This window comes from Musa acuminata, chromosome BXJ1-3 (genome assembly GCF_036884655.1).
Source record: "Musa acuminata AAA Group cultivar baxijiao chromosome BXJ1-3, Cavendish_Baxijiao_AAA, whole genome shotgun sequence".
Lineage (NCBI taxonomy): Eukaryota > Viridiplantae > Streptophyta > Magnoliopsida > Zingiberales > Musaceae > Musa > Musa acuminata.
This window is the reverse complement of record NC_088329.1, coordinates 9,493,614-9,513,804: the sequence shown is the minus strand read 5'-3', so window position 1 is coordinate 9,513,804 and position 20,191 is coordinate 9,493,614. Positions and strand designations below refer to the sequence as shown.

Sequence of the window (20,191 nt, the reverse complement as noted above, 5' to 3'; positions counted from 1 at the left end):
GGTAAAGGAGGGCTTGGGAAGGTAGGACATGGTTGCACGATAGAAGAGGGAGGAGGATACAACAAAGGAGGAGGGGGCGACGAGGTTGTGCGGTGAGACCGATACAAGAGGTGCTACAGATAATTAAGGAGGCACAGGTGGAGGTGATGCTCTCGTCCAACAACAACGGCCACTCATCGAGGAGATGGTCGAACACGATACAAAGCTTATCAAGAGAGCTTATCTGTCATTCGCCATCGACACCGTTCACAATCGAATATTAAAATTATCTTTTTATCATTTATTTTCATATTTTCGTTAATAAAATTAATATCACTAGGATAGGTAGACAATTAAACACGATGACCAAATCCTTGCATATTTGCCTCGAGAATATCATTAGTATCAATATCCAAACACAAATCCCCTTTGTATTAATGACATCCTTTACAATATCCTTCAAATTAACATACAAGCATTGTGGAGAGATACCTATGACTTACAAAACTTCTGCTGTTTTGTTTCCACTATAAAAACCCACGGCCTGTGACTGTTTCATCATAACCTGACATCCTTGCGAGCAAACGGCCAACACATCACAGCAATGCAGATGTTGTAAAACACGTACCTGGATCTCCAGCCCCCTTCAGCCACAGCTACAGCCATAACCATTGCTGCAGAGAAGAAAGCAGGAGCCTTACCAAAAACATCCACCTGAAAAAGAATTAAATAAAAGAAAACATGATAGAAGAATTGGTTTGATTAGAGAGGGGAAAGAATCACTGGTTGTTATAATTATATGAACTATCGGCAGAGAGTGGCATCGAGTAATCCTTTCTCATGATGCGTATCGGCTTGATTAAAGCATCAAGGTTGTCTTTCTGCATGAGAGAGTTGCCCGAACTGAACTCAGATTGGTGCAAGTCCTTTGAAGCAACAAAACTTGATTCACCATCGTGGTTGTCAAGGCTGAGGCTGATATAGTCAGCAAACCGGCCACCAAAGCAGAAAAGGTCTTCAACCTTCTTGTCGTCTTCGTTGTCCAAGGAAACTGCCAAGGACTTGCCAACGTCACTAATGCTGGAACCAAAGTAACGGCCCCAGCTATTGCTTTGCACTGTAGATCCTTTCTTAGCCTTGCACTTGTTTTTGATCTTAGGATGATGAAGTTTGCACTTGGATCCTTGCAGACACTTCCCTGTTGCTTTATAGAGGGGGCACACGTAACTGTGTTTCTTATGGCACTGCTAGTGGATAAGACACAATTAAAGCACTCAACAAAGCAAGCAAGACAAACAATGAAAGCTAAGAACAAGAAAAACCCTCAAAAGGTTATTGAAGCTATAGTGTTCCTATAAGAACTATGCACAGTTGCAAAAAGAACATGAGCATGTCCAATTAACAGAGTAGAACTTCTGCATAAGATAATTCACGTATGCAAAGAGGTGGTGCAGACAACAGAAGATCAAAGGAGGATTCCGGCCGTAAACATTTTCTTAATTTGAACATTTTTAGTTCCAAAAAGATGAAATAACATTTCATTAGAATTATTAAATTATATTAGTTAGGAACAAACATTGGAAATAAGCAATACCAACAAGAGCAATGCCGGAAAGAGTTCAATCAAGGGGGGTTTAATAACAAAATTAACAAATTATACAAAGAAAATAAGTGGGGCGATTTCTCAAGAAAAGCTCCACATTTGTGGGTTTTCAGCAAAACCTATTCAGTGTTACATTAAACAGGTTCCAGTATTAGATCAAAGATTACTAATAAGTCCATTAAGGTCTAGTGTTAGATCAAACAGATTACTATGTTAGCTTCATTATCAAATTTATAGGTATTGAGGTTTCATATAACATCAACAACAAAAAAATGTAGGAAGCAATCTGTCTACAATGTTTTTAAATAAATTACTGAACAAGGATGCTCTAATGGAGCTTTAATTAATTCAAATCTCCACAAATTTTAATTATCAACATTATAATGGGAAGTTCTATAAAATAATTTATACAAGAGTTTAAGTGATTTTTGATGAAAATTAAAAAATTCTTGATATATTTAAAAATAAAGGATGAAAAAATTTGTAATTTGTTTTATCATGACAAATTTGTAATTTATTTCGTCACTTAACCTTAGATTCAGATCTATATATTTTGAAAAATCCTATAATATTTATATTCATTTATTGTGAAAGAATTATAATAAAAAGGATGATGCTTAACCGATTACAATATTTTTTAATGGACTTGAGTGTTTTCGATTACTAAATCAAAACATTATAACTGGTCCGTCATTGGACTGGTTCAACCAAACAATTGGTCCTAACAGCTAGGTTTCAAGAAGATAACAAGGGTATTTTGGTCGTTTTTCAAGGGAGGGGTTCTCTACAAGCAAAAACAAAAAAAAAAGGAGGCTTGTTCTAGGAAAATTTCTTCCATTTGAATATCAGTTCTTGTCAATCAACCTGCAAAAGTAGCCAAAAAATTTCTTGTTCAAGTGCATGTATCTTTAACATGATTTATAGTTCTCCAAACATTGTGATTCTTAGAGTAAAAGCCAAAAGTATCCAATCACTAGGCTCATATCAAAAGCTTGTTGGAAAATATGGTAGGCTTTGGTGCACATCCATGCGAATGTCTTATTGCTAACATGTATCTAACACATCCGTGCTAAGGAGCAACATCACAACATCAATGACCATATACATCATGCAGATACAACTTCAATGCAATGACCATGTCCATGTACTTCTTAGTTCTTACAATGTCTAAAACAGCAAAAACAAAGACTAGAAAAAAAACAACATGCAAGAGGAAAGATCAAAATCTAGATGCAAACGTTAAAAGGCAAGGGCAATGAAGTATAATAAAATTATCCAACTACAGAATTAGATTATATATATAAAGTACAACATACCTCATCACCTTCCACACAGTATCCCTTGAGAAATCCTTCACAAACAGAAGCATTGGGATTCACATTTACATGCCTATAAGGGCAACTTGTATTGGTGCATAAACCTGGAAAAGCATCATGGATGTGTAACCAAATACATTTTCTGCAAAATTAATGTCAATTAAGATGTAACAAAGCGCGGAACAGGGTCACCTTGTAAAAAGTAGGAACAATCAGGCATTCTTTCTGGAATAATCTGTAGGGAATCTTTGTGTTAAAAAATGTTGGGAACAAGCAAACTAAGATATCATCCAGTAGATATGTATGAGAATCTTTTACCTTGTGAGTAAGCTTGCAATTAGTGTTTGAACATGAACCACTAAGATATTTGGTGCAAATGGCAACTTTAGTTGGGTCATGGATGTATGGGCATTTCCCTCCCTTTTTATTGCACTCTCCAAATCGGGTAAAAAACTGGCAATATTGTCGCTTCTTTGCCAAGCGCAATCTGGCAGTATGCAAACTCCATCGTACTTTCTCACTAGCTAAAATGCGGATAAGTTTTTTTGGATCCCTCACAAGTTGGTTACCGTTACCTATTCGTATATATCTGTTTGAAAAGATAAAACCAAAATTTTGAAAAAACATCCCGATTGAGTGCAAAAGTTCAAATCAATAAGCATATATGAAAACATCATACTCATTATTGCCACCCAATAATTTCCTTTGAGATAAAGATATCTTCCTGCTGTTTCTTACTCCTTGGTCAATAGCACACAAGTGTTCATCTGCAGGAAATGCCAGAACAAAGTATTCCAACATATTGCATAGTTAAACTGGACTAGAACCATGCTCAAAAGACCGTAAACGGATCTGAACTAGAGTTATAGTTTTATAGTGAAGCAGAACCGATCATAGGAATCTTAAAAATTCTGTATGTAATAATATAGAACATAGTAATTTTTAGAGACTATAAGAAGAATGCATTAGTACTGGAAGTCTGAAACTGTTACTGATTCCAAAGTAAAGATGACCCTTATGATACTGAAATCATTAATAAACCAATATTTCCCCATCTTGACTTCCTAGGACAAGCATATCTTATGCACCACTCTTTTTTTTTTCTTTTTTTTTTTGCATCTGAACCATTATTCATAGAAATTAACTGGTACGTACACTATCAGATAAGGTTTAAAAGTCTAATGCACCTGTATGTTTTTTCCAATAAGCATGTCTTCCCAATGAAATTACCTATGAGTACATCTTTTGGTTTATTGTTAAGACAACCTCTCAGCAGTTTTCCTCAATGATCCAAATAAGCATGGACTGATGATCATGTACCTACTAAGTACTGCAGCCAATAAATCTCATCTGGGCATTGTGGGAGAACATTGTTCACCCTTTCTTTCACATGCACTATAAAGCTATCATTTTGCCTCTGATCACAAGGTACTGAATATTATGGACCATAGAGTTGTTTTTTAATGAATTAGTAGAACGCACATACATGGACATGTTATAATACAGCCATCTATTTGTGTGCCTTCAACACTGTCACTTTAATTCTTTGCACCTCTACAGCCACATCATCCAAAAATAGGGAATAAGCTGTGTATTCAATCTGTCTAATTTCCTCCAATTATGATCAATGATACAGCTTGTGCAGGCTTCAGGTTTGGTGGACCAAGGGTGTGCGGTAACTCTAAGCAGGGCCCAACCTTCTCTACCAAACAACCCATTAAGGCAAGGTCCCCAGAGATGCTCCTGACCTGTAAAAATAACTATTCATGATGGATTAAGATGACCTGTATCAGTTTAGCTTATGAATCGAGGTTGATGCACGCTATTCTTGAAGATAAATGTGGATTGCATCAAATTGTTTCAAAGAAGAGGTTGCCTCCGACCCAAATCGGCTCAATGATATTTAAGGTTGCACTAATCTGTTGTACTGAATAGCTTAAACAGAAAGCGGTTAAAAGTCAGGTCAAGCTTGTCTAACATCCTATGGCCTTGGTGGTCAGTTTAGGATGCTCCAAGAGATTAGCATAGCATAATATTGGTGTTTGAAAGAGATTCAAGTCGCACTTCTTTATGCAAGAGCAATGACAGCCGTACATTACAATGGTATGATGAACTCTGATGCAAGGAGATTGTTTAGCAAAGAAATCAGCTATACTTATTTCATTGACAAATAAAAAAATGGTATAAAAGATGCAAAGATCATAGGTCCATGGTACATCAAATTTTATCATCAAGGTTTTGTTGTAGTTTCTAACCATGTAACAACAATAATTTATGAAATGAGACTTTCATGATTGTGCATCAAAAGTAAATGCCAAAACAATCTTCAACACAGAAGACAAAACTATTTCTTAAAAGTTATACTGCAAAGGTTCAAATAATCAAATAACTACTGGTCACAAATGCAAAATTACTGAAACACTTAAAGCAAGAGCTCTCTTATCCACATGAGAACCAACAAATATAATAATAATCAAAATAACTTCTAGCATTCGACAAGTTCTTTCGACTAAAGGTACAGGTTGGGGCAGGTTGATGAACAACCCTAGTCCAACCCAAGAAATAACAACCCTAACCCCAATCCAACCCTTGGGACCCCTGCCCAACTCCACACATCGAGCAGTCAAATTCATGTTTAGTCAGCTTATAGATGGGCTGGGTACAACCGCATTGACTTATTCAACATTTTATTTGGTAGAAAGGTAAAAGAGAGCTGTCTCCGGACCATTCATCAATCACAATGGACATTTTAAAATCTATGCTTCACATGAGCTCGATCATTGATTACGATGATCAATTAATATATATAACTGCAAAGCGAAAAACATACAATTATGTGTATATCTCAAGGTCAGATCAAATTGGTTGGATCAGGATGGGTTGGGTTAGAAATCAACACGTACCCAACCTAAACTCGAGTCAGGTTGAGGAATCTCAACCCTAACCCAACCCCCCGTTAACCAAGTTGGATCAAGCATGTTCAGGACAGACCCAACACCTTTTGCGCCCTTACTTCCAATAGTTGAATGGATGAATCTTCAACATATCAAGATCTTCACGTCCATATCAAAGACATATTAGCAGCTACAACTGCCAAAAAGAATCTAGATTTTCACATGCAATTATATATCTATATGCATGTATATTTGTATGTTTGTATATCACAATCCTGATCCTCGGTCCACCATGAAACATAGAATCTTCTACACTTAAAGTACTCCTCAAATCAATAATCAAGGTAAGCTGGCCAAATTACCTAGAATATACCAAACTAAGTCCATATGAGTTTATAAGAATGCTATTACGAGTGCAAAGCTTAAGCAAAAACAAGATCGTAGTAAGTGACTAAGGCCATACAACTTAAAAAGATGTCATGTCAGTGATATATAGTGGAAAACCATTCCACACTTGTATAGGATTTTGAAAAGAAGGGCATTAAAGATCAGTATACTTTGCGAGCAGTAACAATTGTCAACTTGATTTGAAATAAGACTAAAATATAGCTTATGGAGTGAAGAATTTCCATTACTTTTATGGTCAGAAACAGAGGCCAACTTCTCTCTTTCTTTTTTCTTCCTCTCAACTTCAGCAACTGCCAACGCAGCTTCCTGTGATGCAGGATAATAACATCAGTTGAAAATTCAAGCAATTACAGATACATAATCAATATTTGGTATAAGAACTACTAGCTTAATAGAAGTAAAAGATTATCATGCCAAGATTAGAAACAATTAAGTGAGACAGAAAGTGGACTGCAATAATGCAACTAACATTACTGCAGAACTCCACCCTCATCCCCAGCCCTTCAACTAAAAACATAGCACTCCCACATGAACTATTTTGATCCTGTTCATGGCAGTTGACAACCATACACGAAAGATTATGAGGAAATGGTTTGTAGAAATGAAATTCTAAGGCGATAGAGTAATAAAAAACTATCATTATGAGGTTCTGTTTTGCACTATAAATGTAACCTTTTGAAAATGTATGCATTGGAGGTGTAAAAAGGAAATTCTAGGTGTTATAAAGTTGTATACAACTATCATTTCAAGTTTCTATTTTCATTACAAAAGTTACCTTCTGAAAGGTATTGGAAGATTAACTAGAATTGTAAAACTCAACAACATTTACATTGAACAAAATTTGAAACCTGAAAAATAGAAATATGAGTGCTGACTATGATATGTTTGACTTCAAAAGTGAAACGGGCTGGTTTATCCAGAAATAAGATCCTCTGGATGTGTGGCTACACTTGGCAGAAGCTATCTAGATGACAAAAACTGATGAGAAGAAGAGATATAAGATGGGCTCGCAGTTCCAAATCCTTAAATGTTTAAATGTCTCAGAAGCTGAAGTTTTAGTTGAATTACAATTAGTTCAATATGAAGACATTACTACAGAAGTCAATCTGCAAAATCAGATTAGTAAAACCAATGTTACTGAATAAGACATTGAGTATATGAATGCATATTTGTTAAGAAATGGAAACAGAAGTACAGAATAGCCGATTTTAATCAACAATTAAGTACAGAAGCATACGCCCTTGGCTCGCCTACATAGGAAGACTGATTATTGGCATTGAGAAAGCTTACGATTTGATTCTCAAGTACCATTACAGGTTTAGAACATTCGTTACATAAAAAAGGGTCCATACTAGATGTTCACAAAAGATAACAGACTTCACTTATTCAAGCCAGGTTACAACTAAAATTCCACAATTCATGCACAGAGAACAATTAGAAAATTTTGTTGAAAACAAAAACACAGAGAGAGTTCTGATGGTATCACTCACCTTATTAACCACTTTTGAGCGTCTCTGCATGGACCTTGACCATTTCAAACTACATCGACCAACTTGTGACACCCCAGATTTTTGTAGAGAATAACCATCAGTTGACAGTGTGTAGGCTATATCCCTTGTAAGCAGCATTTTTTGACTGGATCCATCATGGAAGATATTTCTCATATAATTAGTTTCAACAGAAGGCAAAGAAATTAAAAAAACATATAATTAATAAATACATGAGAAAATAGGCAGGAATCAAGGGGTCCCAACCTTCATGTAAAATCTTACCTGCGCAGCAATAAGGAACGTCTCTTCAAAACTGATGAATTGTTGGTCCAATACGTAGTTCTCTTCCATGGGAAAAGGTGAGGAAGAACCTTCAAGCGAGTTAATGGTGAAGCACCTTTTTTATGTGGTTCTAAGCCATTCAATGTCCAGACACGAGAGAAACTGAAGTGCTTAAGCTGCTTCTCTCGAACTGCATAAATGAAAAATAAATTGAATAAATAATAAAATTCGTAAAAGCTCTATATAACTTTGAGTTATCTGAAAAATATCCAAATGGAAAAAAAACAGATATGAGGATCATCCGGGTGATAAAAAAAAGCAAACTATATCAGCTAAAAAATTACATGAAATGTTAAACTGATGCTGCGCTGTGCTCCACAACAAAAATTAAGAGTAAATCCGACAGATAAAAATAATTAAGTAGAGGTTAGAACTTAGAAGGAACTAAAATCAAGGACATCAACATAGATGTTCATAAACTATTTCTCCTTATTGTTCAAACTAGCAATAGCACAGATGATTGCTTGGATTGTATCAGCTTGGTTTTTCTTGTACCCATCAACATACAAAGCAACAGGATATTACTATATCATCAAATAATTTAAATCAAATTAGCTCCTTAAGACTTAAAAGTGCTTCACAAACCTTGCTACAATATTTGTGACCTTGATGCATTTGCAAATTTCTTGGCTTTTACATGTGTGAACTTCAACTTCTATTACACAGATAGGCTCCTGCCTGAAATCAACTTGCGTGTTTTTTCAGCCAGGCAATTCATGTTCCACTGGCTGCATGTACATTGGGACCATTGTACAAGCAACATTTTGATATGAGCTCCACAAAAGAGAAATTTGATATGCGGTAGCAAAAGCAAAGGACTGTTGCCTCATGCTGACCATCCATATCGGTCTCTGGCCACACCAATATGCACCAGTGAGCCCACACACAGTAACTGGTATGCATGAAAGACGAGAAGAGAAAGGAGAAGAGGAAGGAACATATAGCAGCGGAGGAATAGGAGGAAGGAGGAAGAAGGAAGAAGAGAAGAAGATGGAGAAAAAAGGAAGAAGAATGATAGAACCCTAGCAGGTTCTAAGCTTGGGGTTGATCTCTTTAGGGGATCGGCCTCCTTTGAACTCTATAGGGGTTCTTTTCTCCAAGTTGCTGCTCAAAGGCTGCTAAAAAGATTCATCTATTCCTTGAGAAAAGATGATGAATATATGACTATTTATATGATTTCTAAAACCCAACTCCTAACAGGACTCCTACTCAAGACTCCTACTTTTATCCAACTTCTAATAGAACTCCTACTCAAGACTCCTACTTCTAACCAACTACTAATGCTTCTCTAAGAAGCAACCTCCAAACTAATCATAACCTTAGCCGGCCTCTTCACCTCTTTAATAGGGGTCGGCTAGGTAGGTTTTACATGAAAGCCCCTTTCAATGAAACTCAATTAGGATTCTCCTAGCTAGAGTACTAACAGACCCGCCCTCTTCAAATCAGCCGAGGCTGACGATTCATGAATTCTGGGAATTTGATCTTCAAGTTGTCATAGTTCTCCAAGTGGCATCTTCTGCTGATAGGTTCGCCCATTGTATTAGCACTTCGGTAGTGGGGTCGTCGTCGTCAAGTCACGATCCGTCGATCATTAATGGCACTCGGCTGGGTCTGGAGTTCTCCTTGGGTAGTCATATTTGGTAGATGACTTTGGGCTGTCTCGTTTTATCCCAGCTTGAGCATTAAACACGACACATGGAAGACTGGATGGATTCGGGAGCTGGCGAGTAAGTCTAATCTGTATTCTACTGCTCCGATGCACTCTAAAATTTGGTAGGGTCCATAGAACCGAGGTGAAAGCGAAAGCTTCATAGATGCTCTAGTCTACATTGATGTTTGCTTGTATGGCTGGAACCGTAGGAAGACCCAATCTCCTACTGAAAATTCTCTTTCGCCTTTGTGTTGATCATATTGTTGTTTCATCCTTGCTTGAGCTGCAGTGAGATTATCTTTTAGCAATTTCAGCATTTTGTCTTTGTCCTATAGTTTTCTGTCTACTTGTTCTACTTTAGAGGTGCCCAACACATATTTTGGGATCAGAGGGGGAGGTCGGCCATACATAGCCTCATTGGGAGTATATTTTGTGGATGAATGATAAGTTGTATTATACCACCACTCGGCCCAAGGAAGCCACTTTGTCCACTCTTTTGGCCGGTCACTGGTGAAGCATCTGAGGTATGTCTCTAAGAACATGTTCACCACTTCAGTCTGGCCGTCGATTTGTGGGTGATACGCGGTACTCATTTTCAATTTAGTGCCCTGCATCTGGAATAACTCTGTCTGCTCCTGAAGACCCTATCACGATCACTTAAAATAGATCTCGACATTCTATGCAATTTTATAATATTCTCCATAAAGATTCGAGCAATACTAAAAGCAATGTAGAGATTACGAACATCGCAAAAGTGAGCATACTTTGTAAGGCGACCAACCATCACAAGAATTGTACCTTTTTCCTTGTGATGAGGGAAGCCCTTCGATGAAGTCCATTGATATATCAGCTCATATTGAGTCCGGGACGGGTAGAGGTTGCAGCTTTCCGGGACTTGCCACTGTCTCGCCTTTATGTCGTTGACATACATCACATTGTGCCACAATTTTAGCAACAATATTTTTCATCCCTACCAAATAAAAATTTTGCTTAATTCTCTTATAGGTTCTAAGGAACCCGGAGTGCCCGGCCGTAGGTGTGGAATGCATCTTTTGAAGGATGATCTTTATGCAAGTAGAATTTGGCACAAGCACAATGCGTCCCTTATAGTGCAATTCTTTTGAGTCCCAACTGTAATGAGCCACGGAGCTTGGTGCTTCCTCCAATTTTTTTATGATCTTACTGGTCTCCGGATCTTCCTGCCATTCCCTCTTAATATCCTCAAGGAAGTCGCTGGTCGGAAGTGAAACGACCGAAAATTCAGCTTGCTCGGGTAGCCGCGAAAACACATCTGCAACACCATTCTCTTTCCCCTTTTTGTAAGTTATTTTATAATCATATCCACGAAGCTTTGTCACCAATTTTTGCTGCTCAGGGAAAGATATCTTCTGCTACAAGAAATATTTAAAAAATATTTTAGGCTTTTATGATCGGTCTTGATTTGAAAGCGTCGCCCGATCAAGTACGATCTCCATTTGGTCACCGCATGCACAATCGCGAGCATCTCCTTATCGTAAATAGTCATCTTGATATGGGAAGGAGATAATGCCTTATTGATATAAGCGAGGGGGCGGCCATCTTGCATTAGTACAGCGCCAATTCCGACTCCAGAGGCATCGACTTCAATAACAAAAGTCTTGCCAAAATCGAGTAGCGCTAGTACGGGCGTTGTCGTCATTGCGGCTTTAAGTTCGTCGAAGGCGGTGGTAGCTTTGTCCGACCATTGGAAAGCATCTTTTTTCAGCAAGAAAGTAAGGGGTGCACTGATCTTTCCATAGTTTTTCACGAACTTACGGTAGTAGCCTATTAAACCGAGAAAGTCGCATAGCGATTTTATGTTCCTCGGGGTCGGCCAGTTCTGCGTTGCTTCAATTTTGGAGGGGTCCATAGCCACACCTTCCTTTGATATGATATGCCCAAGATATTCCATCTTCTGTTGAAGAAAGCCACACTTCGATTTTTTTGACAAAAAGAACATGTTCTCGTAAAATCATTAAAACAAGTCGTAAGTGCTGAAAATGATTTTCAAGAGCAGGGCTGTAAATAAGGATATTGTCGGAGAAAACCAACACAAACTTATGAAGATAATTCTGGAAAATATCATTCATAAGGCTCTAGAAGGTGGAGGGAGCATTGGCGAGCCCAAAGGGCATTACCAAAAATTCGTAGTGGGCGTTGTGCGTTCGAAAGGCGGTTTTCGGTATGTCTTCTTCGCACACTCGTATTTGATGATACCCGAATCGAAGGTTCAGCTTTGTGAAGACTCGTGCTCCCTTTAATTCATCAAGCATTTCATTTACTACTAGAATAGGGTATTTGTCCTTGACGGTTATGTCGTTGAGAGCTCGGTAATCAATGCACATTCGCCATGTTCCGTCCTTCTTTCGTACGAGGAGTACTAGTGAAGAGTATGGGCTACAACTTGGTCGAATAACTCCTGTTTTGAGCATCTCTTTTACAATCCTTTCTATTTCATCCTTCTAGAGCTGCAGATACCAATATAGCCGAGTATTTGCTGGAGTTTACCCAGAAAAATCGATTTACAATGATCATGCCGACGGGTAGGAGATAGGTTGCATAGTTCGTCAAATATATCTGAAAATTCAACAAGCAAAGGAAGTAGGTTTGGATCTTCAAATTATGTTGGCTCTCCCTTAGTTTGCTGCTCAAGTTGTATCAAAAAGTCACTGCATGCTTTGTGCAAAACCTTCTCCATTCGTTGTGTGAAAATCGTCGTTACGTCGCCCCCACGTTTCCCGTGCAGTATCACATGTTTCCCCTTTTTGTAAAATTTCATAATTAGTTTTACAAAATTCTAGGAAACATCACCTAATGTCGTCAACCATTCGATGCCGAGCACGGCCTCATAATCATCAAGAGGGAGGAAAAAAAAATCTGCAATTATCTCTTGGTCCTGCAGCAACAGTTTCCCCCGCGGGCACCTATGATCACACTTCAAAATTCGTCCGTCGACGACCTTAACGTCGAACCTGTTGCAATTCTCGATAGGTAAGACCATCCGGACAGAAACCTTGTTGTTCATAAAATTATCAGTGCTCCCGGTGTCAATAAGAACGGTAATAGGTTGTTGCTTCAGAAGTCCTCCCACTTTCATCGTTTGCGGGTTCGCGTAACCGACAAGGGCATGCATCGTAATATCAATTGGCTATTGTTCTTCATCCGCGACCTCTTCCTCATGCTCCTAGACCTCCTCATCCATGTCTTCAAGAGGTTCAATCAGTAGGAGACGACCCCTTTTGCAGCGATGATCCCGGTTTCACGGCTCGTCGTAATGCCAACAAAGACCCTTTACTGATCGGTCACGTAGTTCTTCACTTATCAATTTTTTTTGGCAGTGAAGGATGGCTAGGAGCAAAAGGAGGTTTATATGCCGCCGGCCTGGTTTGGCACTCTTGAATCGTAAAGGATTGTCAAATCTTTGCGAGTTGGCCATCGATATTTTCATACTCCATACGTCCGAAACGATTCAGCAATGCGTTCTTAAATTGATTCCACGTCGGAGCCCCATGATTGTATCCCAGCCAATTGTACCATTGAATAGCATCTCCCTCAAGTTGGATGGCAGCAATTTCCACCATAGAATCATCAGACATTCGGTAGTAGTGAAAGTAACGTTCGACGCGCGAAATCCACCCCGCTGGGTCTCCTTCATCCCATCGCGGGAAGTCCACCCTCATGCGTGGCAAAAGCATGTCCAAGGGCTATCCCTCCTTCTCTGGAGGCGTCTCTGAACTCTCTCCTCGCTGAAATTTGGTTGGACTTGGCGGTTGTCCAATTCTGAATTCTGCAAACAAAGCGCGCAATTTGTCCTCCAAGCGCGATTCAAGCCACGATTCAATCCGAGATTCCAATGCTTCAAATTTGGCATCAATTGGATCTTGAGAAGCCATAGCATATGCCCTGTAGATTAGAGATGTCCCTGTCTTTTTTCTGTTGATGGGTTAATGGCATGGGGTGGTGGAAGGTTCGAAAAAATTAAGGATCACGGAAAGGTACTACAGCAGATTTTTACGTCTAAAGTGTAGCAGTTTGGACGTAAAGGGTCAGTGGTTTATATTGAGAATTTTTTGACAAAATCAAAGGGAAATCCGCTGTTAGGAAGTGTCAAAGGTGTCGTAAAAATTTCGTAAAGATTTGGATAGAAAAAACGTAGTAACAAGACCAAACAAACTGTGCTATGCGGTTGGAATTCTGCAGTGCATCTTTCGTCGTAGAGATGAAAATTTTGCGACGAAAAGTTTATGTAGCAATATAGGAACAATTTTTTTTAATTTTTTAATAAGGATAACTAAATTACAACATTAGTAAGGTAGGAAACCAGAACCTATTGCAATTCACGAGGAGATCAAAGGATGATCCGCGGTGGTGGAGATGATAGCAGAATTCGACGACGATCTTTTAAGCAATTGTAGGAATTGCTTTGGGCGGCTGTGGAGGGCTGATGGATGGCTGTGGAAGGGCAGCGAGACGCCAGGAACGCTGCTCTGATACCAAGTGCCTAGCGAATTCTAAGCTTGGGATTGATCTCTTTAGAGGATCAGCCTCCTTCGAACTCTATAGGGGTTCCTTCCTCCAAGTTGCTGCTCAAAGACTACTAAAAAGATTCATCTATTCCTTAAGAAAAGATGATGAATACATGACTGTTTATAGGACTTCTAAACCCCAACTCCTAATAGGACTCATACTCAAGACTGCTACTTCTAACCAACTCCTAATATGACTCCTACTTCTAACCAACTCCTAATGCTTCTCTAAGAAGCAACCTCCAAAATAATCCTAACCTTAGCCGGCATCTTCACCTCTTTAATAAAGGTCGGCTAAGTAGGTTTTACATGAATGCCCCTTTCAATGAAACTCAATTAGGACTCTCCTAGCTAGAGTCCTAACAAAGAAGAAGAAGAGAAAAGAGGAGGAAGTGAACCCAAAATTGGCAACGACAAACAACTAGGACCTCCGAGCAGCTAAGCTCGCAAGTTTTGCGTATACAACACCGAGGGATCGCATTCCAACAATTGTTTAATAGGTTTTTTCTTTAACAATTCGGATCAAACTGCCCAAAACGAGGGTGAGTTGGGTATCATTCATTTTGTACCGATCCAGGCAAAATTGCATTCTATGATTGCGACAATATAGCCTTCAAGCATTAAAGAATATCAAAGGCCATAGGTGTCACACCTACTAGATATTTATCTCCATTATCACTCCTCACGCTTGGTATTACCTGTCTTCAAAGGTTTGTTTAGAGATCCAATTCTCATTCTCACAGCTGGTCCATCTAAACAAGGTTTAAAGGTTTGTAGAAAGCTACAATTACCAGGGACCCCTAGAATGAATTAAACATTGATGATGGAGATAGTAAGAGGAACATAAACATTCAAACATCATGTTGTCCAAGGCTTTTATAATGAATATCAGGATTTCATCTTATGTAAAATTAAAAATGTAATCCTTGTTTAATAAAGAAACTCTTTTATGTTCAAAACAAGTTAAAAGACAAATGTGCACCCACACACAACGAATTCTACTTTCATGAATTAGTACATGAAATTTGAAAATGAGATTTAGAAGCAAAATGCAATGACTTCATAAAGTTGCACTCCAAATTAAATATAGGGGCAGTACCTTTTCTGGATACTATCAACTAAGATCATTGTTGCAAAAGATCTGGATTTCAATTCAATCAAATCATGCACTGACAAAATGTTTTGCATAATTTTATTTGGAATAGAATAGTATTTTATTCTAATACGCTGAATACATAAAAGAAGTTTCAATCAAATCACAAGAATTCGCATCATATGTAGGAATCTGTATAACACTAAGGAGAATAAGTGATGACAATTTTCTGTCAAAAAAGGTAGTCGATGATGTTATCATTAAAAAGGCGGGATCCGTGTCAAATATCTAAAAAAAACATGTGGTAAAATGGATGTTGTTTCTAACACCAATGGTCTCACTATCTCTTCTGTATAATTGTTCCAAGTTGTAACAAACACTACTTGAGAAAAATTGATTCCTATTCCGATAAAAGATATTCAAGCCAAGATCTGTAGCTTTAGAGTTATACAGCTAAATATCTACATCTATTTACCAAGTTTAATATGCCTAGTTGTCTACATCTACTTTACAATTGTTACAATTAGTTGAATAATAATAATGGAAATGACAGCAAGGCAAAATAAACAGTCCATTCTTGCAGATGCGAGCATATGAACAAAAAAGATGCACAAACAGCAAAACTAAATTAAAGAGAAAAAAAAACATAAGACACGATAATTTATTGGAGTCAAATTATATGTATATAGAGACACACGCAAACACACATACCTTTATTCAATTTCTTCTTGAGTAGACTAGAAGAGCTGCGATTTGAGGTGAATATAGGAACCTTTTTCTCATCTGAGCTTGTATTTTCAGCATGAACCATGTCCTGCTTATTTTGACCATCTGAAGAATATATAGTCCGTACAAGCTGGTTCTTCTTTTTCCTGTAGTAAAGATCTGATGATGCCGAGGAAGGAAATGTTTGGGCCTTGTCCAAAGAAGGGTTAGCTGAATCAGTAGGTTTAGGCCCAGAAGCAGCAACCAACTGATTAGACTTGTGTTTCAAATATACCATACTCTTAGTACACAAAGGGTCGGATGTTTCATCAATCTTGACATTTTGGTCATCGACACTGCAGGAAGCCAAGTCAAGTGGTCTGCTGTGAACCTCAGTCCTAACTTCACGAATAGAGTTCTCTGATAAGGGATGAGGAGCTTCCAACAAAGGGTCAGCAGTGGAGTTTGATAACTTTGTGCCAAGAGGTAAAGGAGGTGTTTTAGGTCTCTCAAAAGAAGTATTAGAACAAGTAAAACCATCATTGGTAGTATCTTTACTCTCAAAATTCATGCTTTTCTCCATATTATCTTTGCTCAATTTACTCGAAATGCCCAGAGTATGTGATGGCTGAGGAGGAAACTCAATAGATGGTTTCCTAATAAGACTATTACCTTTACGAACATAAGAGCTTTGAAGCTTTCCAGGCTTCTTTGGTGATTGTTTACACAACGAACCAACTCTTTGAGACTGCAGAACCACCTGAGAACTTGAAGAGGATGCATCATTTCGACGCCATGTCTTGTTTCTCAAATTGTGACGTGAATGAGCTGATTCCTTCAGTGAAGTTACTAAATTAGCTCGACTTGGAACAACTTTTGGAACACCAGAACTCAGAAAGGTTTTCTGGCCCAAATGCACTTGTCCGTTGACTGGTTTTGATTCAGTGATCTTTTGTTTCTCAGAGTCATGTGACAACAAGTTCTTTTGTTTCCCAAGAATAGGTTTACAATTAATGTCTTCATCTGATTTGACGCCTTCAGCTTCAGATACCAAAGATCCCTTAACAGGTAAGGAACAGTTGTCTTCCTTGCTAAGTTTCTGGTCTTGCTTATCACAACAGTTGTTGAAGTTAGCGCAACCGTAGCTGTCAGGCAATCCTGGATGGAGTTGTTCTGGCACTGCAAAATGAGAAGCATCTTGAGTTTCAGACATAATGAAGGAACAAATTGCTAAACTTTTCCCTCCAGGTCTCAAACAATCAGATTGAGGTATTTCAACATGAGCATGAATACTACAACCATCATCTTTTTCAAATATGGCAGTTTCTGGATGGTATTCCCCTGCGACTGCATCTATTAACAGCGGAGGAAGATCTGCTGAAACATTCTGCATTTCCGAGTGTAAATAAGCATCAGCATTTGTAATCTCTCCGTAACCAAAATCCTTGAACTCTTCTTTTGCACCCTTATTGACCTCTGTGAGCTGATCTTCGTCAGTCTTTTTTTTACTTTTCAAGTTCTTTTCTATAGAATCATCTTTGCTGAATGTGGAAGAAATATGATCAACTGGCATGACAAACTGCTCATCGCTCCCCAGTGGTGATGAAGAAGAATGCTCGGATGAAGATGGGACAAAACCATTATCAGGACATCCATACTTTTCGTCGTCATCTGGCCCATCAATATCCTGGTTGTCATGGTTATCAGATATGATATTCTCATCCAGAAAAATAGCCGATGGCAATTGCTCAGTGCCAGATTCTGGTGCAGCCTCAGGAGCCCCTTGATCAAATGGCCTTGAGCTAGCATCATTTACAGCTCCAATATCAACCGGCGGACTAGTGCAGTTTTGGCCATCATTTTCTCCAAGATTGATAAATTTCTTCTCCTTGTCAGTATCATCGCCACCAGCTTTGAATACGCTAACAGATATGGAAAGATTTTCTGAAATCCTCTTCTCTGTAGCATTTGTGTCTGCCTGACAATGCTCTGAATTTGTAGAATTTGTAGAATTAGCAAGTCTAAATTCTGCAATTTCTGCACTATGACAGTTGCTGTCGTTAACCTCACCAATGGCAATGCAGTTGGGAGTCTTTTTTCCTGTTCCCAGAACCTTCGTTGAACAAGTTTGAGAGTTGGCATCATTTGCAGGCTTTATAGAGGAAGCGCCTTGCTTTCCTGACAATTTTAAATCATTTAGTACCTTCCTAGGAGTATCTGATATGGGCTCTTGAGGAATCCCATCCTTCACCGCAGAAACGGATGAACCAGGATCAGTAGGAACGGCAAATTCCTCCCATTTTCTCACCAACTTCTTCTTTTTCACAGTCTTCTTCGGCATGGACTCCTCAGGATCCGTCCCATCAAAACTCACAGCCAGACTAGGAGAAGCCAAGATTTGACCTGCCAAATTATTTAATTTAAACGAGAAATCCGGTACACCCATTTCTGCTTGGTGCTGGACAGCGTTACTGGAAGGAGAAAATGGTGCAGGAGAAGGTGAAGATAGAAAGGATGGCTTCTCCTGTATCCTGTTCCAGACAGATATCCCCGATTGTATTCTAGAAAGGGCACTTGGCCTCTTTGTAGGTTGCTTAATTGGTGAATGCGATATACTGTAATCATTTGCTCCACACATCTTCCTCTTGCCTCTGTTACCTCTGAAATAATTTTCTTGAGAGCCATAAACTGCACCAGCAATAGGTGCCTCATAGGCAACATCTGCATTATTATTTTCAAGAAACTCTCTATCTCCATCAGAATAAGAATGGGCAGAAGGTTGCATCGAGGGCAGTGGTGGCTGAAGATGACGTTCCATGATAGAAGCAACTTCTCTCCGATCCTCTCTACCTCTGTCGGAATAAGAACGCATCAGCGGTAGCTGCTGCTGCCGCCATTCTGTAACGGAAGCAGCCTCCCTGTTTCCATCTGTGGCTACAAAGTGTCTCGTACCCCTCGGGGAAGAAGTGTACGCTGCCCCTAGAGAAGCACCGGGCAACGATTCCGGGAAAGCACGGTGCTGATGGCCGACCTCTCCGTTCCACAACTGGACATGCCTCTGGCTTCGACCACCCGAGTTCTCTTCATGGTCGGGATCTTGCGCCCATCGCATCCTCTTCCTTCCCACCGAGCCACCATCCAGATCCTCCGGGTAAAAATTACCCCGACAAGAACTCGCAAGCCGTCGCCTGTCATCTTCCTCCCACCTCAGTCGAATCAAATCCTGGCTCTCATCGACAACCCTAAACTTATTCGCATCAAGAACAGTGCATTCTCGGGGATCTTGGACGAAACCCTCGCCGGGGCCCAGCAGATGAGGCCGGCACGAGGGGTAGCGGTCCTCGGGCAGCGGCAAGCGGTCCGTAATCCGAGGGGAAGGCTGGAGGAAGGGGTCATGGGGGTGAGGGTAGGGCAAAAAGAGGTGGCCACCGTCCTCGACGGGTGCCCGGAAGTCGCGCTCGTGGCGGCGAGGCGGGTTCTGGTTCTGATACGGCGGTGGCGGCGGCAGTGGCGGGAGAAAAGAAGCAGCGTGGTGGGTCTGACGGGGGTAGTAATTGGGATCGACGAATTGGTGGGAGGGGGGAGCATGGTTGTCGTACCTGGATCGTCCGGAGAGGTGAGGGGAACGCAGGGGATCCATCGTCCACGCGGAGCGCCTCCAAGAAGAATAAGAAGGGGCAAAAGGATCGCTTCTCGAAGCCGCAAAGAGACACGGGAGGAGGGAGACAAGAGCGGCGAAGGGAAGCGCGTCGGCGTCTGAAGGAGAATCGAGAAGAGAAAAAGTGGCCAAGGGAGGCGTATCGGCGTCTGGAGAAGAAAAGAGACGGCTGGCGTAGGCGGAAGGTGGGTGGAAAGTGGCCGGTGATTAAAGAACGAGTGCGTGTGAGTCACGATGAGCGACACCGTATCCTACGCATAAGATCGAAAGGCTCACATCAAAACGTGATATCCATCCAACGGTCGCGGCGCCTGCCAACCGAGTGCGTAAGCCCTACGCGTAACTTTACCCTAGCGCGAGGCCATTTTTTTCAAGTTAACGACCGACGCCACACCTGACGCGACCGTCACCCCAGATCACCCCCCTCTCGATGAGCTCCTTTGGGCCCCAATGGGTAGCCATTGGTTCCTCGAATCGCAAACGGGTTCGTGGGAAGACGGATCACCCG

At 40.0% G+C, this 20,191-nt stretch overlaps 1 protein-coding gene across 1 annotated transcript; it reads right to left on the bottom strand.

Moving 5' to 3' along the window:
* Window positions 1-378: 378 nt before the first annotated feature.
* On the bottom strand, window positions 379-20,099 carry LOC135622303 (uncharacterized). Its single transcript, XM_065124041.1, has 10 exons — window positions 16,032-20,099; window positions 7,973-8,162; window positions 7,691-7,835; window positions 6,428-6,506; window positions 3,578-3,665; window positions 3,217-3,487; window positions 3,091-3,133; window positions 2,899-3,002; window positions 763-1,223; window positions 379-653 (listed from the first exon to the last, which is right to left on the bottom strand). Exons 1-10 carry the CDS (start codon window positions 19,663-19,665, stop codon window positions 626-628), a joined length of 5,043 nt encoding a protein of 1,680 aa, XP_064980113.1. The 5' UTR covers window positions 19,666-20,099; the 3' UTR covers window positions 379-625.
* Window positions 20,100-20,191: the final 92 nt, after the last annotated feature.

Coding starts and splice junctions, on each gene's coding strand:
- LOC135622303 (XM_065124041.1), bottom strand. CDS start 19,665: ATGGATCCCCTGCGTTCCCCTCACCTCTCCGGACGATCCAGGTACGAC. Junction 3,666..6,427: donor CTCTGTTTCTGACCATAAAA/GTAATGGAAATT, acceptor CATTTCCTGCAG/ATGAACACTTGTGTGCTATT. Junction 1,224..2,898: donor ACTGTGTGGAAGGTGATGAG/GTATGTTGTACT, acceptor ATCCACTAGCAG/TGCCATAAGAAACACAGTTA.